This window comes from Chroicocephalus ridibundus, chromosome 3, assembly GCF_963924245.1.
Source record: "Chroicocephalus ridibundus chromosome 3, bChrRid1.1, whole genome shotgun sequence".
Taxonomy (NCBI): domain Eukaryota; kingdom Metazoa; phylum Chordata; class Aves; order Charadriiformes; family Laridae; genus Chroicocephalus; species Chroicocephalus ridibundus.
The window spans coordinates 6,866,869-6,891,232 of record NC_086286.1 but is presented as its reverse complement, the minus strand read 5'-3'; the positions used below and the strand labels follow the sequence as shown (position 1 = coordinate 6,891,232).

General features: G+C 39.9%; 1 protein-coding gene across 5 annotated transcripts in view; it reads left to right on the top strand.

Annotated features, from left to right (window-relative positions):
- Positions 1–210: 210 nt before the first annotated feature.
- The window catches only part of KIF16B (kinesin family member 16B), a 139,531-nt gene continuing 115,377 nt past the window's right edge, over positions 211–24,364 (top strand). For all 5 annotated transcript variants that reach the window (XM_063327863.1, XM_063327862.1, XM_063327864.1 and 2 more), the window contains exons 1-4: positions 211–413; positions 16,532–16,601; positions 17,621–17,734; positions 22,033–22,149. In XM_063327863.1, coding sequence (XP_063183933.1) covers positions 367–413; positions 16,532–16,601; positions 17,621–17,734; positions 22,033–22,149 — 348 coding nt within the window. In that variant the 5' untranslated portion in view covers positions 211–366. The remainder of the gene's footprint in view (positions 414–16,531; positions 16,602–17,620; positions 17,735–22,032; positions 22,150–24,364) is intronic.

Here is a 24,364-nt window from a genome sequence, read left to right as displayed (position 1 = left end):
GCCCCCACCCACTCACAGACGGTAACTGCACCCCTCTTCGCCAACCCGCCCCCCTCCCCCCGGCCTTCTTCCTCTTTCTCTTCCTCGTCTTCCTCCTTCTCCTTCTCCTCCTCCAAGGCCGGGCGGAGCAACGCCTTGCGCTGTTGTTTGTCCCTGTGCTGCCCCCATAGCCGCCGGGAGCGGGGGGGAGGCCGCTGCGGGGTTGCCATAGCGACATGGCCTAGGCCGGGGGGCGGCCTGCGCTCGGCCCGGCGGGCGGGGCGCGGGTCGGCGGCCAGGGCCAGGCTGGACCGGGTGGGGCGAGGCCGGGCCGGCCCGGCGGCTGGAGGAGGTGTGGGCCCCGAGCGGCCCGGCGGGGGATGAGCCATGGCTTCGGTGAAGGTGGCCGTGCGAGTGCGGCCCATGAACCGCAGGTGAGTGCGGGCCCCAGCGGCCTCTCCTCCGCCCCGCTGCTGAGGGGGCTGCGCCGTCCCGGGGCCGCCGCTGGCGGGGGGAGCGCGAAACTCCCTGTGCCGTTACCGCGGCCGAGGCTGCGGGAGAGCTCCGCCGGGGACGGGAGCGGGGTCTCGGCGGGGGCTGAGCGGCGGCCGGGAGCGCTTCTCCCGCCGGCAGGCTGGGGAGCGGCTATCCCGATGTGCTGGAAGATGGGGGGCTCTTCCGGGAAAGTTCGGTCCGTTTGTCTGATCCTTGGAGAATGGCGAAAAGGCTACTGTGGGAAAGACGGAAACTACTGAGAGGCGAGAGCCTGCCCGGGGTGTACAACCAGGCTTCTGAAATGTGAAAGAAACCTACTTTTTTCGTCTCATGCAGCAACGGCAACCCCTCCTACCTACTGGAAAGAGAGAGATTGTTGTCTAGCTCGTTTGTAATGCCAGCTTTTGTGTAGGAGCCATTATGGTAAAGGTTATTAGTAGGCTGCTTAAGCCTGAAGTATAAAAGAGGCAGTCTGCCGCATTTGCTATGTTGGCAAGAGTTTATCACCTGCTTCCTGAGATGTGCCCAGGAAATAAACGCTTTTCTTAGGTGAAATAAATAAGTAACATGCACAATGGAGTTATTTTTTTATGATATAATCTAAGAACCATACACAGAAAATTATCAGAGTCTACTGGCCTAGCTCTTGCTTCTTCCCTTGTTCTGGAATGATATAGCCAGTTAAAAAGACGAGTGTTTTAAAAGCACAGGCAGCCAGTCAGGCTCCCACCCTTCCTTTCACCTGATCCGATTCAGGTATTTAAAAAGAGATAATTTGCCAGGTTCTGAAAGTCTGTTGGTATCTTGCCCTTTTCAGTTGGGGAAGGACAAACCTTACAAAAATGAAGCTGACGAAGGTTGGAGGGGGAGAATGTTGCAGGTCAGTTTCAAGTAGTTTAGGCAGTTTGATGGAGGCGGGTGGTTAGAGGTCAGGGTTGGTGAATAATCTTGTCACAACCCCCTGCACCCTCCCCTGAGTTTAACCATATGGTTCTTCGAAATTTTTAAAATTATTCCATATACACACTTCACTTTTCCTTCCAGAATCTCTGACAACAGGTAGCATGGGTCTTTAAAGTCTTGATAAGGCTTGTTATTTGTAGTGTTTTGGTAGCATGGAGAAGTTTTGTTTGTGGACTAGAACCATGATCCGCTAAGAGACAGGAGAGAGAGGGAAATGGGAACCATATGGCAGAAGGGGAAAGGGCTGGTAATTGTGATAGGCGCTGGAAACACCAGCTCATAAAGCATGAGTACAATTTTGCAAGTGTTGTGGCAAAAGAATATGACTTGGATAGGGCTAGATCAGAGCGTACCTAGAAAATGATGGAAATCATGATATGATGGAAAGGAAAAACCTAAGAGCAGGGCAGGCCGAGGCACGGTGTGATCAACATCATCTTTGGCACTGTGTACTGAGTGGCACTGAGTAGGCTGTGAATAAACTTATTTTGAAAACTAGTAAGTGTCTGACTATGGAAATAAGCAAACTGTGCAGAGCTTTCCAGTTCAGGAAGCTGGATTCAGTGCCATGGGATGTTGCTTCTAAGTCTTGATTTTTCACAGGCACAGTTGCTCTTCCCCATGGCACCCAGTACTGCAGCCTGAGAGCGGTACTGGGGTTGGTGGTGCTCTTCTGCTTCATTCTGTGCTGGACTCGTGTGCTGTACATTGTAAAAACAGATCCTAAGCCTTAGAGGATGCAATAGCTTTTCCTATTGCAATAGTGAAGGTATGGTGAACCTAACCCTGGACCAGTAGTCATATTTTGCTCATATTGGTTTCCCTTGTACATGTCTTCTCTCAGCTGTGCTCCCTTCTTCTTTATGGGTCACCGCAGTGTTTTACAGAGGAAGGACCTTTCTGCCAGTTCTAAGGAACTTTCCCAATTGGGTTTCATGCTGCAGCACTTATTTTCAAAATCTTTAACGTGATACTGTGTAGGTTTCATGTGTGTCTCTAAATTTGCTTTAGTTTGTTCGAAGCTTAATCATATAATGCAGCTTATTTCATGAGTCATTTTTAATTAGAGAAGACAGAGTTAATGAATGGGCATTGGTAAGACTCCTGCATTATGGAGCAGTTGCGCTGTGTGGTGTCATAGCACTGCTAATTGTGTAATAAGTCATGAACATGGATCTTGGAATGAATCATGTGATAGGGAGGGGGTTGTTGTTTAAGGATTACTTGCTGTTCTGTTGCGTAGGTGACAAACTTTAGTCCTTTTTTTTTTTTTTTTCCTGCGGTGATTTATTTTTAGGTTTAATGTTCTCTGGCTTGACCTGGAAGGAATTTGTTCATTTCAGTGCTGTTTTCAAAGCCCTTGACCATTCTTCTTAAAGTAGTTAACATCCCAAAGAGTGTTATGCAGAGGTTACACTAGAAGTTTTTGACCGTATCTCTGGATAACATAATAAAAATGATGTCTAATGGCTGTACAGTTACTGCTTTGAAACCAGTTGTGAGTGTGAGCTTAGAAAGTTCAGTTACTTGCTGTGTCTCCATCTTTCATTTGGTTTCCTAATTCAATACCAAATTGCAATGTCAGACTTTCAGTCCGTGCTTATATTTTAATCTTTCTGTAAAGGGGCTAAAAACCTGCCAGCTAGCAGAAGACTAGGTTTTCTTCATCAAGTAGGAATCTGCTGGGAGGTGAGGTTGGGTGGCTGATGTATTTTGCTCTGGCAAGTTAATGCTTTTGGTCACCATTATTTCTAAGGTTCATTTTCCAAAACAGTTACTAGAAGAAGCACTGACACTTATAATTTGGAGGACTTGGCTGGAGAATCCCATACCTGGTCCCACAAAATGCAGTTTCTCATCAAGATCCTGTTGTTCCTCAGAATGGCCATTTCCTGGACAAAATAATGGGATTATAGAGAAGTATAATCAGCTTTGAGGCACTTTTCTGTTCACTTACTGAACAGATGAGTTTGGGTTACTGGTTACTAGTCACTGTCTGCTGCATAGTGTGAGATATTTGGGATCCTGTTAAGCCTAACTTAATTCTGTCTCTCTGTTTTGTGTTCTGTACTGCATCTGCACAGTGCAAACAAATACATTGCTTTATGTTCATTTGCTCAGAAGAATGAGGGGGTAATTCTTTCTTACTTCCATTCTATGTCACACTTCCTCTGCATGAAACCTAGAATTCAGTGTTCAGGAAAACCACTTTTATACTTTTTTGCCAGGTATATAAAACCATTTAAAGTATGCTAAATAAGAAAAAAATGTTTTGATATTTAATAAAGGAAATATCAACTTCATTCTTTCTGTGACTGTTGCCAGTTTTTACTCCCGATAGCTCTGTTCTATTTGGCTTTTAGTTTATGAAGTGATAGAGGAAAAGAAGCTTTTTCTGATTTTTAACCTTTTTCATCTGTTTCTTGCATTTGCATAAACTAATTATTTAACTGGTTGAACAAACTAAACGAGGGTCATATGCTGCCCTTGCCTGCAGAAGATGCAGCAGACATCAGAACGTGGCTTTGCACTGCAGTAAGTTCTTCTTTCCTGTGCTTATCCAGTGCTCTCAGTGTTTTTAAATGTGTATTTAAATGAGCCATGTAGACTTTCCCACAGGTCTGTTCTTATTTCCAATATAATGAAATAGACATTCCAATTTGATTTCATCTTTAAATGGTCAGTTCTTAACCCTTAGATTTGCTCTCCAAACAGAAGTGGGCGATGGCAGAAACGCGTGTCAGTGGCTATAGTGCTTTACGTGGTTGTACAGTCACTCACAATTACCGCGTGAAGATTAACAGCTTTTATGTTTGATAGTGGGGAGACAAAGAAAATATGTTTTATTGCTTAGAAAAGGCTTTTGTGTGACTCTGGGATTTGTTTGGATTAAAAGCCATGCTTATGTCCATACTTTAATCCACAAATATATTCTGCGTGATTATTCATCAGACATAAGGCTGGCTCTCTTGGTTTTACATTATTACACCTCTCAGTTCATAGAATCATAGAATCATAGAATCATAGGGTTGGAAGGGACCTCTGGAGATCATCTAGTCCAACCCCCCTGCCAGAGCAGGGTCACCTAGAGCAGGTTACACAGGAACACGTCCAGGTGGGTTTTGAATGTCTCCAGAGTTGGAGACTCCACCACCTCTCTGGGCAGCCTGTTCCAGTGCTCTGCCACCCTCAGGGTAAAGAAGTTCCTCCTCATGTTTAGGTGGAACTTCCTATGTTCCAGTTTGTGCCCATTGCCTCTTGTCCTGTCCCCGGGCACCACTGAAAAGAGCCTCGCCCCATCGTCCTGACACCCACCCTTTAAGTATTTATAAGCGTTGATAAGGTCACCCCTCAGTCGTCTTTTTTCCAGACTGAAGAGACCCAAATCCCTCAGCCTTTCCTCATAAGAGAGGTGTTCCAGTCCCCTAATCATCTTTGTAGCCCTTTGTTGCTTGTAAAACTAAGTAACTCCTCTGCGTGCAGAGCTGGAGTCAGAGTACCTTGGAAATTTAGGGCCAACGTTCTATTATCTTTAAAAATAACTGCTTGCACAATCCAAGCCTTAGTATCAGTAGCAGAGTTTTCAACAGCTCAAATTAATACAGCAATGCAAAGGACAGAGATATAAAATAAGATGTTTCATTTCACAAGGAACATGTGACCAGAGTGTTTTTGTAGCAGTGAAAAGAGATAAACAAGTAAACAGCGAAGAGACAGATGAGATCTTAATTTCTATTCTGAATGTTTACAAGTGATTTAGGTAGGAGCGTACTGGGAGTATGAAAGTTAAAATTAACTACCCATGCTTTCTAGAATTGAGAAGAGAAGCGAAAGAAATACATGAAGAATATATTATAGAATTTCTAATGCGGGGAAGAGGGGAATGAATTGGTGTCTTATGATAAATTGCTGTGTCTAAAATACAAGTTACTGTGTATATGTTTCATTTTCATGAATTTATAAAGATAGAGTATTTTGAAAAAATGTGTATAACATTAGTGTAACACAGGTAGAGTGAGAGAAGATGGAGTGATTACAAGCAAGGACACCTACAGTTAAATATCATATTTGTCTCTGAAGTGCAGGGTGAAATTTTTGCTGCGTCTGTTTCTGAGCACTGATTGTTGGTTGTTGCTCTTAAGAGGTGTCCAGAGTGATAACGAAAACAAAACTCAGAGCTTAAATACGGCCCAGTGTCGCAATACTGTCACTTTCTGTACCGATGAGGACAAGCTATTTATCAGCAAGCTGAATTTGCTACTACTTACGTTAATTCTTTGAACTTTCGTCTTAATTATGGAGCTTGTGATTTGATTTATAACCACGTACAATTTCTCTACTATAAAAAGACACTGAAAGATCTTAAGGGTAGGTGAGGCTCTGGTGTGCCCGGGGTGAGCATATCTCTCGCTTGCCTCTGCCTTTTTCTGTGCGTGAGTCTGAATCCAACAAAAATCTACTTTGATGCTGAGTTGGCAAGACAAACTATTCTGAATGTGGCTTTTTCACCTTGCTGTACTTTGTGTCCAAAACCTTGAACCCATTTAATGACCTCCAGCAGATTTTTGCCTTTGGAAGAGGATCCAGAGTAGATACACTTCTCTCCCTGGAAGTAAGCTATGCATATATGTATATATAAGGACCTTCATCTGTGTGCAACTTCTGTTGTTAGTGTTGGACCAGTGCATAAAGGTGTAGACTGACCTGAGTTCTTGGATCATGTAAAGTTGATACTAAGAGAACTTCAAGTCTGAAATTAAAAGTGGTTTTAGTTTTGTAAGGTACATTAAGAAGTGGCTTTATTTTCTATTTATTCTCTCTCACCTCTTCAAAAGGAGCGAACGGTTGGAAAAATTTTATTCTACAATATGGTCATGCACTCCTTCTCAGGACAGGTCCCCTCTCTAGTACAGAGAGGAGCAGAGGAGTGAGCATCAGCATAACGATGTACACGTCGTCTCTCCCTAGTAATCACTACCTTTGACCTGACCAGAGTGAAGATGTGCTTAACAGATGGGTGATGGCTGGCGATGGCTTGGCGATACCCAGTGGGTATGGCCAGGTTCTCGTATGGGATTAAGAGCAGCGGGCTGCTTCATTTGTTTGGCCTTGGCAGCTCAGCACAGTGAGGCTGCCAGACATGAGAAAGCACAAAGATCTGGTACTTGTTCGGTTGTGAGAAAGAAATGTAGAATCTGATCCGTGTTTCCCTACGGGTGAAATGAAATGGTGGTTGTATGGCCACACATTTCAAGGTGTAGGACTTTGAGAGAGAGGAAAGGAGAGGTGTGTAGGACACACAGGTGTGCCTCTTCTGATGGGTCTGTTGGTCCCTGGTTTTGATGGTACCTGACCAGCGCTAGGGAGGGCTCTGCTTATTAAACATGATGAGAACATTTTGTTCTTTGAGCAAGGGTACCAACAATAAATTGTGACATAAACATTAGTAATTATGTAAAAATGCCCTGAAAGATTATAAAAGTCTCAGTGATGGTTGTTTATGGCTGTTGTTATTCCTGTCTGTAATTCTGGAATGAAGATGCAATTGACCTAGCAGTGTTTGCTAGGAAACATAGGTGCTATGTATTGTGAGACTCCTCTAAATGATATCTATACGGATCATATGTTTGAGAAAGGGATGTACTAAGCTGTGTTGTAAGGCTGCAAGCAGACCATTTGAAAATTGAGGAAAGGTTGGAGAACTTGCTGTTGCAGCAAATGAGGTAGAAGTGTGACAGCTTGCTCACAGCAGAGTGTTGACTCAAACTTCTAAGGACTAGAAAAGAAAAAAACAGAGAAGAGCCTAGTGGGCTTACAGAAAAGTCTTGGTTGTCAGTGGCAAGAATAAGGAAGAGGTGACAGGAATCTTATAATGAATATAATAGCATGGTAGATGGTTGGGTTTTAGGTTTTAAGATTTTTTTTTTTTTTGGCATAAGGGTAATAAATCGTAGTAGATAAGTAGATCAGGCGTGCTTATGTAGGAATGGAAGAAGCAGCAGCCATGAGGTGGGGGGAAAACAGCCAAAGTTATTTTACTCAGTAGTTTAAGGAGAACATTGCAAATGTAAAGCAGAACAGTCACTCTCCTGAAGAGTTTTAAATTGCAAATAGTCTAACCATGTGTTTCCTAAGGGGTGGTAAAATGCAGTATTGAATGTGTTAAGGAGCGGGGTCTAATGAGAGCATGGCCTTTGCTAAAATGAGAAGTTAAAGCCAAATAGAGAAGCCAACACCAAGGATGATAGTTGGCTGGGAATTTGTATGCCACAGGTCAGGATATTCTAGAAAAACTTGTTGGACTCTCCTTAGGCTTTTCCACAATAGCAAATGTCAGCAGTGCTGAAGCAAGCTGAAACGTAAGGGTGTGAGCAATAGGGAATGCCAGCACTCTCTGGTGGTTTGTTTCTCTAGAGTTTCTCCCTTGTGTTAAAGTATAAGGTTTTTGAACATCAGTGGCTTGTTTTCCTCTTCTTTCTGTGCCCTTTTTCTCTGTAGTTAATCTTTGAAGTTTTTCCGCTTAGAAATGAATTTGAATTTAGGAGTGCGCTACAATCACAGTGCAGTTCTAGTTTGCAAATATATTGCAGAGCCAAACACTGAAGCTGTGGTTGGTGTTTCCCCCAGCAAGCCCCTGGGTCAGTATCTCCAAAAGTCCTGTTTCTGGAACCTTACTATCTGAATTACGTGGGAAAAGATCAACAAAAATTACAGGAATCATCGATTCAAAAATTATCAAGCTAAATGTGTACTCTATGTGTTATGACTACTGTAATAGATTAGGAGATGCAAATCTAGAAATATTTGCAGGGCTTAAATGTGGAAAAGAGGAATTAAATATTTAGTTATGTCTCCTTCATAATATCTTGGGAGTACTGGAATGAAGCTAATAATGGATCAGCTTAAACAGTATCTAAGGAATTACTGCTAATGAGATAGTGCAGGTTGTGGAAGAGTCTCCCGAGGGGAATGAAAGCCCAGGCAGTTGGGAAGTGCTAATTCCTTTGAAGAAAGTCATTGCAGGAAATGATCTTGCTTGAATGGGAAGGTGAGACTAGACCTGGGTGGCTTCTAAGTAGCTCCTGTGCTTGCTGTTCCACCCCTGACCTCCTCTGCAGTGGTTTTTGCACAGCGTTGTACACAGGAGAGAGAATAAACAGGGTATATGCAGTCTTAAAATGGGATCTTGCTGCTTTCATCTATCGAGCAAGATGTACCGGGGAGGGAGAGCCCCAAGTGCAGAGCTGTATCCTTGTCCTGGTGAGCAGCAAAACTGGAGCAGACGTGACCGCTGCAGAAGGAGCTCTGTGGACTTTGAACAAAATAGCGGCTTCCTATCAACTGAAGAGTTAATGGCCGTGACTGACAGTGAATCTTGCGTAAACCATCCGAGATCGGGAAGCTCACATATAGCCTCTCTTTACATGTGCTTATTTTTCTGTCCTTTTTAGTGCTTTAATGCAAATACTTCAAAAGTTTTTCAAGCCTGTGGGATTTGTCACAATTGCTACCTTGTCTCCTCTGTCCCCCGCCCTAGCATTGAAGAACAAAGGCCTGCCAGTGCCAGCGGGGCCGGAGCACAGTGGCAGCGTGGGCATATGTGGGGCAACAAATTAAACTGGGCTCACTTATGATTTCTAATCTCCAAAACTTTATGATCTTAAACATTTTTAACTTGAAAAATGAGTTTTAGAATAGTGTTTCCTAATGAATTTATTTCAGGATTATCAAACACATTGCCAGGTTACCTACGCATGTTATATCACTAAAATAATGAAAAATAAAATACTTTCAAACTCTGCCGGTCTCAGGGAGCTCTCAACAAAAAGCAGAGAAAACAGTAACGAGTCTCTCTGTATTGTAGCTTTCCCAATGAAAGGAAGCAAGAGAAAGGTGAGTCTGTCGATTTCTGAGGCTTTGTTTATTTGAAATTAAGACCGGTTTTGAAATAAATGGGATTAGCGCTCAGCACTTTTAACCTAGCTGAGCTCTTAGACTCGAAGACTCTTAGAAGTCTGAGTATCTGAAAGGCAGGTATTGTTGGTAACAACAGCTGACTGAATTGAAGAGCAAAGTCCTCTGTTTTGCTGTAGCTATGAATACAAAGCCAGGGTTATTTATTGAGAGAGGGCTTTTCAGAGTTATCTAACAGAAAGAGGGTGTACATGGCACTCGGCATTTTAATTACTGATGGGCTGAAGTTCTTATTGTTGAAGACTTAGACACTTCAAATATTGGCTTTATGAAGACTCCTCTCCAAAGAGTTTATATTGTAAATTCAAAGCAGCAGTGAAATACAGAACCTGGAGTACACCCATCATTTTTCTGTATGCTTACACATTTGAAAGATATTTGTACTTAGATAACTGAAGTCGTCTGTTGTTGAATCCAGATTGCTTGTATGCGTCTCAGTTGAGGAAAGGAATGACAGAACATCAGCCTTACGGGTTACTTGTGGGGCTAATAAATCTGTGAGGTCAGGCACATTTTTTTTTTTTTCCCTCTGAATTTCTAACTTGAGGACCTTCTGCCACGAAAGACAAGGGCACTGCAGGGAAACAGTGTGATTTCTTTGGATTGCATTTTGCTGTACACGAGAGTTTAAGCCAGTACTGTCTTTATGACCTGGAATAGCAGGAGTAAAAGAACAAACCAGAAGAAACAAGATAGTAAAAGCAAACTATCACAGGGACTAAAATCTAAGAGTCCTAGGGAAACTTCATAGTGTCATAATAGTTACAATAAAATTCCATGCTGTCATTCAAATCAACTTAGTTGTGTCTGAGGTTATATTTTATGTTGCTTCTGCCAAAGGTGGGCTTCTGCTACATTTTCTTAAAGGCTGACATCAGAAACGTGTAAGAGGGTTTTCGCACATGGATATCTTAAAACTTAGTATGCAGGACTAGTTCCTACTGGTAACGCCATTACTGAGCCTGATCTGATGCTCCATCTATGCAGGCAAAGCAGAAAAGTCATTGTTGAGGTAGTCTGCTAATTGAAGCTTAAATATTTTTCAAGTGATTATGTGATCGTTGACCATGGTGTGTGTGGATACAGAAAGGTGTCTTGTTTTTTTTTTTTTTTTTTTTTTTTTTAAAGCTAGCTGTTGCTGATGATTTATAAATTTGCTGATGTGGCTACCTACTAGATGTGATCTGAGGTTTTGGGAGGTGAAATCTGCCTGTAATGCTATGAAAAACACAAATTTAAAAGCCAGGCCAGGTACTTGATTTAATGTACTGACCAGTCTGTATGTGTTACCATGAGTGTGCATAGTTTCCCCCAAAAAGCTAGTTATCATTTGACAGAAGACAGCACAAGGACACCTGTATGCTCATTTCCAGGAGAGCCTTGCTGCTGTAGATTAAACTACTGCTTTTCAGTATTGCTGGTAAAATTTATTCTTATGGCTAAAGGAATTTGATCTAGGTTGTCCTTCGTACAAGAACTGCTGGGTGTGTACTAGTATGGAAGCTCAGGGAATATTTCTGTTTCATGAGATGTACAAGATTTCCCCTGCTTCTGCATTCTATGTCACTGGCTTTATTATTCTGGTTTCAGACGCATTGTGAAGGAAGTTCTGGGAGTAGCAGAACTCTCTCATTTAACTATTTGCAAAGTTCGCCAATGCTGCTTATAAAAACTGGTATCACAAAAGGGAAAGTGGATATCATTGTAAGTCTGCACTAGCTAATTATTGAGATTACATTGATCACGAAAAACCTTATGCCCACACAAAATGTGCTTTACGACAAAATTCTTTTAAAGTACCAAGTATGCACACAGTTTCTTTCTCTTCCTGAGACACAATCGCAATTGTGTTCATAGAAAGCTGTTTCTATTAACTTCAGTCCCCAGGAATTTTTTCTGCAGTTTTCTTATCTGGCTTCTTGAGGTGAAACTTGAGAGATTGCGCAACCTGTCTGGCAGCCAGTCTGCTCCCATCTAGCAGCTTTTGAATCTGTTGGCCGATGTCAGCCGGATTTGACAGCTTGGTAGAGGTCTCGAAGATAATGAAGATGTGTTGTTCGGACAGAACGGGAGGATGTAAAAGAGTCTGCAGAGCTCTCCGGAACATGGGGGAGGCTTCAGCCCCTACCAGCTATTGGAGAATCCACCTAGGAATCTCCTCACAAACTGACTCCAAAGGGCATCCCATTGCTGTTGTGCTGCTGGGTGTACAAAGTGGAGTTGTTGACTTTTAGACTATATTAGTGTAAACATGGCTTCAGTCATTTAATTACTGGCTTGTAGCCACGTTGGTCAACAGCATGGGGTCACTTTGAGCTCTGGATATGCTGGACTATTGCCTTGCCATGAAGGCAACGGTGATTTTTATACAGTGTCATCATGTAGTACCGGTGACTCAAGCCACAGTGGATTCCCAAAGTCTTGTGATTAAATCGGATTGCTTGACTTGTTCTGGTTTTAGGTCTCAGCCAATATTATATTTAAACTACTTGTTATTGATGTTTGTGGAAAAAATTACTTTAACCCAAAAGGTAATGAAGATGTTTTTATATACAGACCATCAGATTTGTGTTTTTAACTGCACCTGGATATGGAATCACGTTTTAAAAAAATGTACTTTCTGCAAAATGATTCAAAAAGCATTGAAGGAAAAAAAAACAAAACAAACAGAAAACAAAACCAAACAAAAACCTCTGGATAGGAAAGAGAAATTGTGAGGTATTTGAGATTGCACCAACTTTACTTTTCCTGTGGTTACAGAAAGTAACAAAGTATTTCTTGTAGTAGGGTTTTTGTTTGACTTTAAGCATACTGTTGAATTGAATGTTCCCCTTTTAAGAGTTACTCAAAGGGAAGTGCTCTTGGTCTGTGTAATTCGGTGGGGCATCAGGGCAAACATACAGTTAGTGTGTTACCAAGCTACAAGAAAAAGTCAGGTTCTTTCTGTTGCACTCTTTGTGCGTGCTTTTCAGTTAAATCTACCTTGAATTCTTCTGGTCATTAGGCAACCCGTGTGCTTTCACTGTGTGACCCCAGAAATACCCCAGTAGTGAACAAGCAGAGTGATAAAATAGGAAATTTGTAACATTGTGCCTAAAATGTGAATATAAGAAGTAGCAGGCACTTTGATGAAAAGAAAAGCCATTGAGCACGGTTGAGTTGCTTTTACAAGTGCTCAGACTATGGTTTTGAGTAGTCGAAAAACAAAATCGCACATCTGCTCTTCAGTGTAATCATTTCCCAATAGACATTCCATTAGATGTCTACAGTTAGGTGAATTTCCAAGAGTATATTTTACAGACCGTCTTTCCATTTTGACACAGAGATGCTCTGCGGGCAGTTGAGGCACTGCCTGTGTCCTTGTCCGCGCAGCCTCGGAAGTCTGCTGAAGTGTTCTTTTGAAGCACTGTTTGGGAAAACTGGTTGTACTTTCTGTCCTGTCCTTTTCGGTTTTCCCCTCCCACCCCCCAGATGAAACACATCTTTTTCTTCCTGTTCTCTTTTCAGAGTCATGTCTGACATGTGTTACGGTAATCAGAACTGATTCCCATAGTATCAATTTAATGGAAAACAATATCACGATTTTCTAATGGGATAAGCTATAATAAGTGCTCTAGTGTCTGAATAACGCAGAGGAGATTAATAAAAAGTCACTGTTAAAAATCTTAAGCATCCACTGAAGAGCCTTAGAGATGAATTTGGGAAAAAAAACAAACACATTTTGCATGTCTGTAATAGGGATTTTTCTAAAGCTTCCCTTGTTGATTTATAATTGAGGTGACAGTGCTTTTCCACGCTTTTCTCCCTTCTCTCTGTGGTAGCATCTTCACAAAATCTTGTGGAGGACTGGGTGAGTGACGTAATGATTGAGGGTCGTTGAAAGTTGCCTTGAAACCTGGAGGTACTGCTAACATTTGGTTGCCTGTAGTATGGTATTGACTGAATGCCCATGGAGGAGCAAAAACCGCTCTGGTCTTTTCTCTGAAAATAAGCAGGGAATATAAGGGAAGTAGGGGAAGAAACTTGACGTAGAGATATCTACACTGCAGCTTTTTCCGTGAAGCTGCCATGTTTTGATATAGCGGCTGAATCATCTTCAGTTTGGGGCAGTTTTTCATAACCCATGTGTCCCTTGTGATGAAATTATTAAAACTTTGCCCAAGTAAACCATTTATCAAATTATCCCATTACAAGACAAGTATACTGTCCCCTTGCGATTAATTACTAGATGACTAGCTGAATTTAGCCATAGCAGAGGGTTAATAATAGCACTGGGCTGATGTATTTCCTGGGGTCTGTGCCAAGAAACTTGCCTGCTTGATCACTTTGTAGTTTGGTTAGGAGCCACGGGATCACGGGTTCTAAGTTTCCTTCCCTTGTGATGCTGGAACTCCACGTGGTGTATGAAAGAACAGGGAGAGCAGCCCAGAGGCTGACCCTAAACACTGCTGTGGGAGCAGATTGGGCTTCTGGGGAAGCAAGCTTGCTTAAATCATCAAAGCGTTAATTGTGGACTAGTTTTGGCAGCCGGCCCCTTTACGTTGCTTTGTGATGAGAGGGGTGGAACTTGCAGGGGCAGAGGCTTTGGTTAGTGGCTGGGGCTTGTCTCTGGGCTGAGATAGGGCTGGTGGTTCCTATGGGTGCTGGAGAAGCAGCTGGTTGCAGTAGGGTTCTCCTAGCCCTGAAGGTTCTTGGAAGGGTACCCAAAACTGCAGTGCAGCTGTTTACAGCCTGAACCTTTAATTAATGTGGAACTTGCAATCAAAACTTTTTGAAAGGGACTCAGCCCCTGCTGAACTGCATTAAATGAGTGCCTGGAAATAACTGGCATCATGCAAGCAATTGGTTTTTTACGAGATCCTCTCAAACTCTTTCTGTGTACAATAAATTATATTCGGCTGTCTCATATTAAAATGAAGCTTTAACATTTGATTCCTGTTAGTTCTTTTCACTTCTCTCAGGTTGGCTTATTGATTCTGATCATAGTGTTCCTGTTTTAGGTTGTCTTCTCCCTATCCCTTCCCCTATGAAAACGCAAGATTTTATTTATGAATCTTTTTTATTGGCTAGTCCTTTACAAATTGTTGTGGTTTTGGGTTTTTTCCTCATTCTTTAGTAACGTTTAGTAATATTATCAGTGTTATCACAAAAATTAATGACTGGAGGATTCTCAGAATTTTATGTAGCTCATATATGGGTGTTAGATTTTTGTAACAGAATGTAGACTTTTTGTAAACATTTTGTATCAGCTTTCCATTATTAAGTATCTTTTAGGTTTTGTAATATGGAGAGCTGGCTAGGTCTGGGGGGAAGAAGCACCAAAATATTTTGTTATTTCGCCTCATACACCTCAAGCATGAAGAAGTCTAGATAAAAAAGCAATAATTCTGCCCCAAACTTCTTCCTGCCTAGAGTCCTTCCATACTTCCTAGAGGAAGCAGGTTACAAATTATATTTGAAACAAATTTTCATAGTAAGATAGACCATTTAATTGGGCCACATTACTTATTATACCTTTGCTGAGCAAATCGTTACAGGCAGGTAGAGACTGTTGAGGAAGCAGGATGAATGGTAGCCATCCATTGCAGTAACAGGCTGCGTTACTGCAATGCCAAAGTCTATTTCCTACTAAAAAATACCATTGGAAACTCTTTCTCCATTTCCTTGTTTATTACGCATAGCTATATTTTAGTATTTCAGTCTCTTAACTGTAGATCTAGTAAAAGCTACTAAGGGTGACATGGAAATGACTAAGAGGTATCTCTTAAGGCATGCCTCTAACATTTTTCAATGGTAGATCTAAATTCAGTTGTATAATTAATGCTGTAATTATTACAATTATATATTTTGTTAGCTTAGAAAATAACTTAATGTGTTGATATTTAAATAAGCACTTTTATTTGCCTAATCTTTATTCATTAATGTAGATTTTTAAAAGGGGTTTGCTTTTCTTTAGAATTTCTGCTGGAAAATGGAATGTGAATAAAGGATAGCTGCACAGTCAACCGAGGAAGAAAATGTCACACTAAAATCCTGAACTTGGGTTTCCTGTTACTAGGACGAAGTTTCTCCTTTTTCATTTTTGGTTGGTGCAAGCGGGTAGCCGGGAATCACTGAGATACCATGCAGCATTGTAAAGCAGCACTTTATTGCCTTAAAGCCCTCTGCTTTCCTTTGCACCAGTAGGGCACGCCAGTTTATCTGGTGACTTAGCAGGTGGTTTTGGAACAGGCGTGTCTGTTAGCATTTGAGGAGTGAGGTTTTGTATAGTGTATATAGCAGTCTTCCTCTCCTGCCTTCTTTTTTTTTTTTTCATGTACCTGTTTTTAATAAATAGCACAGGAGATGTTGTGCTCAAGGTTGTCATTCAAGAGCAGCCTGTATTACTCTTATGACTAACTATAATGAAATCCCATCTCTAGCAAGCAGGTTGAGATGTGCTGGTTTTAGATGCGAAGCTAATGATTTTTTTATGATAGTTTTGAAAACGGTCAGAAAACAACTGATGTGAAATAGCTGTGCGTGCATGAAAACACTGCTGCGGAACTGGAGTTTTTTCTTCCTGGAATCCCTTGGTAGCAGAACCTCTCTCCTGCGCTGCCATGGTCTGTCACAGCTCAAAAAATATGTTGGATACCTCATTTCTAAAAGAGTTTTGAAATACTGGGGTTTTGTGGTTTAAATATTTAGTCCCTGTTACCTAGGCTATATGGGTGAATGGGAACTGCTGGTACTCGGATGGTGGTAAGAGGCCAGGGCTTATCTTGGAACGTTCTGTTTCGCAGTTCCTTAGAGCCACATAATTGACTTCCCTGGGCTTTGGATCAGAGTGCTTCAAATTAGGAACAAACCGCTTAATTGACTTGCAGAGTCAAACTTCTGAAGCAGGTTTCCCTAAGCTGCCACTCTGTTTGTAGATGAAGGGATTTGGAGGCAAGCCCAAGTACTTCAAATGTATCCCAGAGCAATAAATAAATGTTGGTCACAACAATTAAAAAAGGAAATAAAAATGAATTCACTTGATAATTGACTGTGGCAAGCAACTTAGCGAGTGGAGATACGACTGTGGATTTTTGTGATATGTTTTATTAACAATACTCAAGTCTTGTTTTTCTTGCAGGGAAAAAGACCTAAATGCAAAGTTTATTATTTCAATGGAAAAAAATAAAACAACAATCACAAACTTAAAGGTGAGTAAACACAATTTAAAAAAGGAATTCCTAACAGAACAGCTGCCAAGATATGACTGGACAAAATAGCGGTGCGCACTGCGCTGTGGAGAACAGCCCTTAGTTTTTAAAATACAGTGTTGAAGTAATCCTTTGGGGAAACAGGTTAAGCTTGCCGTGGCTTTCTGAAAACCACTCTATAGACTGTATCTCACAGGTATTTTGATGGTTTATCACTCTGGTTATTAATTAGCTGGAAGATGAAAGCCAACAATAGAATAGAGGTACATGCCTGGTAGCTGTTAAACCTTTACTTCGTCTGTAGAAGTAGTTTTCTGAAATCCCCATGAAAATGAACCAAAACCAAAGTACCCATCCCTTTTTACAATATTTTGGTGGTAGATTTTAACATTTCTCTCAGCAAGAGAAACCATGCACAGCAAATAGGTTTTTCCAAGATAATTTCCAATGACAAATGTATGAAAAGTAATTTCATTGTGTAGTTTGTTTAGACTGCTTCAGATCCCAGTGAATATTGCTGAAATATAGTGCTAGCTGTCATGTCTTGTGCATGATGATAGCTTAAGCACCAGGTATGTAGCACCATTTAAATTACGACTCTGCATTGAAATGCTGTTCACAGTGCAAAAGTCTCTCTGGCTCCTATTAATTATAAGTATAGGATAATCCCTTGTTATAATCTGAATTTCATATACAGGACTGATTTAACTAAACGTAAATATTGTGGCAAAAATGTACTGTGGGTGTTAGGAGCAGTAAGCTAAGATCGAAATAATTCCTTCTGTGCTGTCTTGTAATGTGACTATCCTTCTGGCTGAACGGTATATCTGTTGCTAATTTTTTCTCTGTTGGTGGAGTAATAGGCTAACCTGTCATTATAAATTCCTAAATGTGTATAGTGGTTTTTTTTAAATTTGCATTCTGATTATTTATTCTAAAGTGTTTTTGATTACTTCGTCAGGATGTATTATACCAGCTCTCTGTTTTTTTTTTTTTTTTGCTTTTTTCTTTTAAAATAGGTGCCAGAGGGTGGTACTGGAGACACAGGACGAGAAAGAACCAAGACATTTACTTATGATTTTTCCTATTTCTCAGCAGACAGTAAAAGTCCCAGCTTTGTTTGTCAAGAAATGGTAGGATTTCTGAATGTGAATAATTGATTTCTTTTTTTTCCTTTTCTTTGGCTTGAAAGCGTTCTTTGAAACTTCTTTCCATTGAAAGTACTTCTTACGCAATTTAAAAATCCCCTAGGTACCTGAGAATTTGAATTTTGTTCTGTGTTTTTTTTTTTTTTTTTTCAACTTATCTAACATTGTTAAGTGCTGTGTTTTCTAGTACAGCAGGCTAAGTGCCTTCTTCCTAGTTCTCTTGCCTGATTTGTCTTGTGAGGTCAAGTTAGAAAACTTCTCTGAGCACTAAATTTGTTTTTGAAAAGCTTTTTTGAAAAAAAAAAAAAAAGACTTTTGAGAAACAAGCATATATCTCTAATTCATTTAGCCACAAACATTCTTGTTATCTGGTTGAAGTGGGGTTTGTTTTTGTCCAAAAGTCTTGGTACATATTGAAGAAGATTATTCTTCCTCTTCCCTTGAGTATTCACTTAGGAAAGGACCAAACTGCCTTTCTTCCTGCACGCTCAGAACAGAAAATAAAACTCAGAGCTATAGGCATTTTTTAGATGAACAGATAGGCTCTCCCTGACCTCGCCTTTCATGTGAACATTGAACCTTTTTGCTATTTCACATTCCCAAATAAATTTATTAAGTAACATTCCAGTGTTTTGTGATTGCTCTCTTCTCTTTTGGTTTTGTGGAATTTGGGATGCGGTAAGATTGAAGTGATAGTATTTCTTTCCCATTAAAGCAATGCAAGGGTTTGCCGAATGTACTGTAAGCCAGTTGGATACGTACCTTTTTGGTGTGTACCTCATCTATTCTGAAACCGCCAAAATCAGGGATATTGGCATGGCTAATCCTAAAAAGCTTCAGCATTAAAACTAATAGTAAGAAACAATAAGTTGAAGCCAAGTTGAAGTGGTAGGTCCTCTTTTTTTTTTTTTTTTTTTCTGAAAGCTTCTTTCGTTATTTCGCTGAGTTATTAGTTAGTGTTTAATCAAAACATTTGATCTTTTATATTCTTAAAATTTCTCGTTATGTCTTGATGGTGTTCTTTTTAAGTAACACAGTTTTTGCTATGTTCTGTGAAATATCAAGAAATATACATTTATTTGTGCATTGATGTAGAAATACCCTAATTACTTTAGCACTGTGTCAAATTAAAGAAGTCGAGTATTTGAGCACAATGATTGGAACCATAGTTTCTAGTGGATGTTTTTAAGCAGGTCAGTCAGTCCATATGGCCTTACTAGAACTTCAATGAACGCTTCAAGTTGAACATGCAGAGACTTATTTATTTATTTTAATTAAAGCAGCTTTAATCTTCTCTTTTTATGCTTTGGTTCTAACTGAAGCTTGAGATTTTTGGTTGTGGTTCTGCAGATGCGACAAAGGATTGCTTTAAGTTTGCTTATACAAATCAATTAGTGTCTCAGCTTAATATTACTTAGTTTCTTGAAAATGCATATAATTCTCGGTAATAACTGGTTACCATATCCTCAGCTCTTCCTGATATAGAGGAGTACATCTCCATAAAAAAGTATTAATGATGTATCAATGCATATTTGGAAAAGTCTGCAAAATGTACTATAAAAGTTGTTATAGAAATTCTTTGTAAGCACTGATTGTGGCTTAGGTTTATGGGTATTTAATTCTTGGATCCTTTAGGTAGCTGTTTCTTTACCTGACTTTAGAGACTTCTGGAAAGCTGTGTTAGACAAGACCTCATTAGAAGAATCCCTGGAAGAGAAACCATTGTGTTGTTTGGCTGTTGCTGTTACAGTGCAGGTTTTTTCCAGAATCTGAATGTGCTGCGAAATACTGAAGTTAATTCTCATTAAGACAGCCATTTGCAAAGGAAACTTGAATTAATATAAATGGATATACAGGTTGTATCCTGCATTGATGTCCAGTTTCCACATACAAGTGATAAATTAAGTTTTCCTTGTTCTAAGTTTTCCCTTATTGGTGCCATTTTGCCTCTGTTTCAGAGCAGGTCAGGTTGTGGCAAGAGGAGGATAACTTGCCTGCATCAGGAGCTTAGAGAAAAAAAGAAATTAAAATGCTCATATAGGGATCGCTGCAGCAGCCTTGAGCAATCTTTTTTTTTTTTTTTTTAAAAAAGCTGTGAGCTTTATGGTTCATAGTAATAGATGCTAACAATAAATCTTAAACATGGCTTAGATGTCCATGTTCAATATTCTGCTATTACAGTGTCCCCCACAACCCCAGACTGTCTTCTTCACCCTTACTGTCAGGAATGCTGACTTCTCTTGCTCAGCCACAAAAATATTGTTGTCCCTGGCTCAAGTGTTGGTTTAATTACAATGCATGCAGCACATTGAAAACAAAAGGAGTTGTCAAACCATGGGAGTGCAATTTCCAAACAAATGCTGCACAAGCTATTGTTTTGCTTGTGTTATTCATTTCATATTTAATTGGAAGACTTTGTAGCTAAGCTCTTATCAAGTTGCTGCAGAATTTCCAGTTTACTGCACTAGTGGCACAGAAGAAGGGCGTCTTTGATTCACATTCATCTTGCCATGGAATAAAATTCATCTTGATTGTTGGTAATGCGGTTGCCTAGTGCGCTTTGTTCATGATTGTTATATTTTTCCTTTTGAAAGGCAGAAAAATAATAAAGGGAAGTTTGTCTAATACTACATGCCCCATTAATATGCCTTATAGATGCAAAATGTGCTTTAGTATTCAAAAATTAGAGTGGGAGTGGCAATTTACCATCAAGCTACTTAGTTGGTATTCATGGATGAGAAACAAATAGAATTTTGATGAGTTTACTGCCCTTTTGTGATAAACCAGTGTCCCAGTCATTTGGTTCTGACAAAGTCCCATCCTAACGCTGTCTTTTCTTCTACCTGTGTGTTAAGCCTCTGTGCTCAGACAACACCGACTGTAGCTGTCCTATGCAAGCTATACACAAATTTTTAACAGGGAAAATGCAGTCAAAACCACAGTGCATAAAGACTTGGTCTGGATGGTGAGGTAAAAACGTGGACATAGGGAAATGGAAAAGTGGGAAAAAATAAAGGAGCAGTTGCTCGGGAGGGAAAATTACATCAAGATGCTCCTTTTCAAATGACAAGTGAAAAGGAAATTGGGCTTTGGCTGATGTTTATACTTTTCTTCTTTGAGAAGTATAACAGGTTACAGCATTGTAACTCCTTTGCTCAAGGGAAGGTCAAGTTAAGTATTCCAAAGGTACACTTGCAACTGAGCATTAATGATTAAAGAAATTACCCAACACTCCTCCAGGGGGAGGAGTAGCATGATTATACTGTGTGTGTGCGCCATTCATTATTAATAATGATTTTTACACCTTGATTAATTTAAACCACATATACCGTGGACTAGTAGCCAAATTAGGTGAAGCATTTATGAGATTTTTTTTTTTTTTTTTTTTTTTTTCTGAAAATCATGTCTGGATTAGGAGACCCAGATGAATATTTTCATTGAGAGAATAGGTGCACCAAGTATTACTCCTTGCCCGGTGGGCCAGTGGGTGTATGGATGGAAATGAGGGGTAATGATAATGAAATGTCAGGAGTCTGGGTGGGATACTGGAGCCAGTATTGCAGAGAAAGGTGGTGAAGGCATCTCGTGAGAGATGAAGTTACTAGGTGAGAACAGATTCGAAATTATGGAGTGTGGAGGAGGGATCATTACCAGTTTGTAAATGTTGAGGGCAAAAGAGAAGGGGCTAGCTGAGGAAAGAAGGTCACTTGCCATATAGAAAACAATTTTCCATGTTTGCCAGCCTAAAAAGTAATAGTATGTAAAAGCCAGTTAGGGAGGAAATATGTTGAAAATAATGGCTCGTTCTCTGACACTTGGTTAAAGCAAAAAACCCAAAACCAACCAACCAAACCCCTCCAAAAACACAAACCAAGAACCTGATGGGATCACTGAAACATTTCCGTTTGAGAAGGGGCTGGATGTTGGCAGAACATGGTGAGTTGGCAAAGATACAAAAAGTGAGCAGATATTAACAGTAAGGGAAAGTGAATGAAATAGCTGAGATTAGCTGAAAGAAATTGTAGCTATAGAAAGAAGGGAGTGTTTTGGTTATTTTTTTTATATATTTCTGCATGTCGGGTAGATCTCTCACAGAAAAAGAAGAAGAAAATATATTGTTGTCAGTGCTGTAAACTACAGTAGTAAAATTTAGTACTAAATGTCATTGGTTGATGGCTAGCTTATACTTTGGTAGTTTATTGTTTAACATTTGCCATGCTGGACTGATGACAAATTTTTTTCCCCAAGCTTCTGTTGTCCTAAAAAACTTCCTTTGTTTTTAGGTTTTCAAAAATCTTGGTACAGATGTGCTTAAATCTGCTTTTGAAGGTTATAATGCTTGTGTTTTTGCATATGGACAGACTGGATCTGGGAAGTCCTACACCATGATGGGAAATGCGGTATGTTGCATTTTGCAAATGTGCATTTTATTCTGTAGCAATGCATTGAAAGTTTGCTATTGCAAAAGAATGCTTTTATGGAATTATTATTGGTGATCCTGTCTGTATGTGACTGACCCCCCCATGTATCATATCTTCTATTAGTAATTGGAGGTTTTAGAAGCTTTTTCTTTTATATGTAGATATTTACAGTTGGAAGAAATGTCTCTAAGTGATACTATGTTATGTTGGACAAAAAGCAATAATTTTTGTTCAGTTACAAAACCAAAAAATTCAAGTGTTACCTACGATTTTCTATGCCCAACTCGAGACAAAAAAGAAGATACTGATTATGAGAACGTGAATGATCGGCTCTTTCTGAAGAGAGCTGTTTTCTACGCCTCTTTTGAAGGGTCAGGAGATTAAAATAGGTCCTTCACCCCTGTTTAGGGAAGGCTATCAAGTGAGGAGTAGAAACTGGGGATGAAAGTTGCTAAATTTAAGTTTCAGCAAACTGTTATGAGATGATACGGTAACTTTAATTTTAAGGATTAAGTCCTGTTGAGCGCTGCAGTGAAGACCATGGAAAAGGAAGGTACGGTAGGAGGGACATTTGGCGGTTTGTGAATGAAGGGCTTTCTTGCAGTTGTTTCCACGACTTCCCAAGGACAGAAAGAACTCACTGAATTGTTGGGAGTGGAGCAGTTTAAAATAGCAGACTGATGAAGCCTGTTTTGCTTCTACAGGTTTCATTCCCCTTTAATCCTTGGGGGAAAAAAATACAGCATGTCTTCTCCCAGCAGAATTGAACAGGGGAATATTGCTACTCGTCCTTCCTCAGATAGATCACTCTTTTGAAATGTAAGATTGGCCACTTTGTACCTCCCTTAGTTTAGGAGAGTAAATTAGCTGTAATTCTTTTTCTTTCAGTTGTCACAGAATAAGTAGGTTTATATTTAACTTCGATATGGTAAGCAGAATAGACTTTTGTAACCAGAAAAGATCTTATGACCTAGATGTGGATTTCTATTTCAGAAATTTATAAAAGTGACATTTTTATGAGACTGCCTCGCTATATGTAATGACGGTAATCATCAAGACATTTTGCAAATGAATAGGTGCTGAAGTTTGTTTGACACTATTCAATAATAAAGGTCTAATCTTCTTGCCATGATACATAAATACTTTAATCTGGCTTTGTACAGAACATGTATAAAATATACTCAGCTGCCAAGTTAAATGCTTGAAAATTGATGGCCCTGTCAGAGAGACTACAGTGCTATAAGAAAACTTGAATTGGAAATAAATTTTCTTTTTTCCTTACTTCTCCTTAAAAAGTATGAATTCTGTTTTCATTTTGCTTTCAATATCTGCTGCTCTTGGCTCTGGAAGGCTTCTTCTGCAATACTGTGGGCAGCAATCATTTCAAGAAATATGTGGACCAGTTAGACTCAGTCTTGAGCAGAGATACTGAAATGATCAGAGATCTATAAAATATGATCTATCAGGAAAATCAGACTTGCGTATGCAGAGAAAGGAAGACTGGAGGAAAAAAAGTATTCCCTTCTTTTCTGCAGCAGCCTTTCACGTCTTGGAAGAATGTGTTCTCTATGCCCAAGGTAGATGGGTAAGAAACAGTACATTTAAATTGCAATAATGAGTTTTCTGGCTAGATAGCACAGAAGGAAGACAGGCTTTTAATGAGAACATTAAGTTCTGAATGAACTACCTCTTTTGGTTCTGCAGATTTCCATGACTGGAAACTCTGTAACTCAGAAAAAAACCTGTCACAGGTGTGGTTGATCCTGCCCTGGAGCTGTAAGGAGTGAAAAGAGAGAAAATGTTTAAATATAGTTTCTAATAAACAGTGTACATTCTGTAAGATGTATATTTTACTGATGAAATACGCTGGCAACTGTGTGTTCTTCCTCTCTCATCACTATATTGCTATGGTTGAAGTTACTCAATTAGAGCTAGTATTTCCCATTTTAAGACTCCCTGCGCTGTTGCAAAATTATGTCAGACACTAATGTCTTGCCTAAAACTTTGTGATGGATCTTTCATGTTTTTTTCCTTAAGCTTTAATTAAAACTATTCAGGTGTTTCCAAGCATGAGATGAAAGAAAAGTCTCACTTTTTCCTCTTTCTGTGTTTTTTTTTTTTTTCTAAAGTAATAAAAAAAATATGAAGGGGAAATTCCAACACTGAACCCTGAAACTTTATCTGGAGTAGAGAT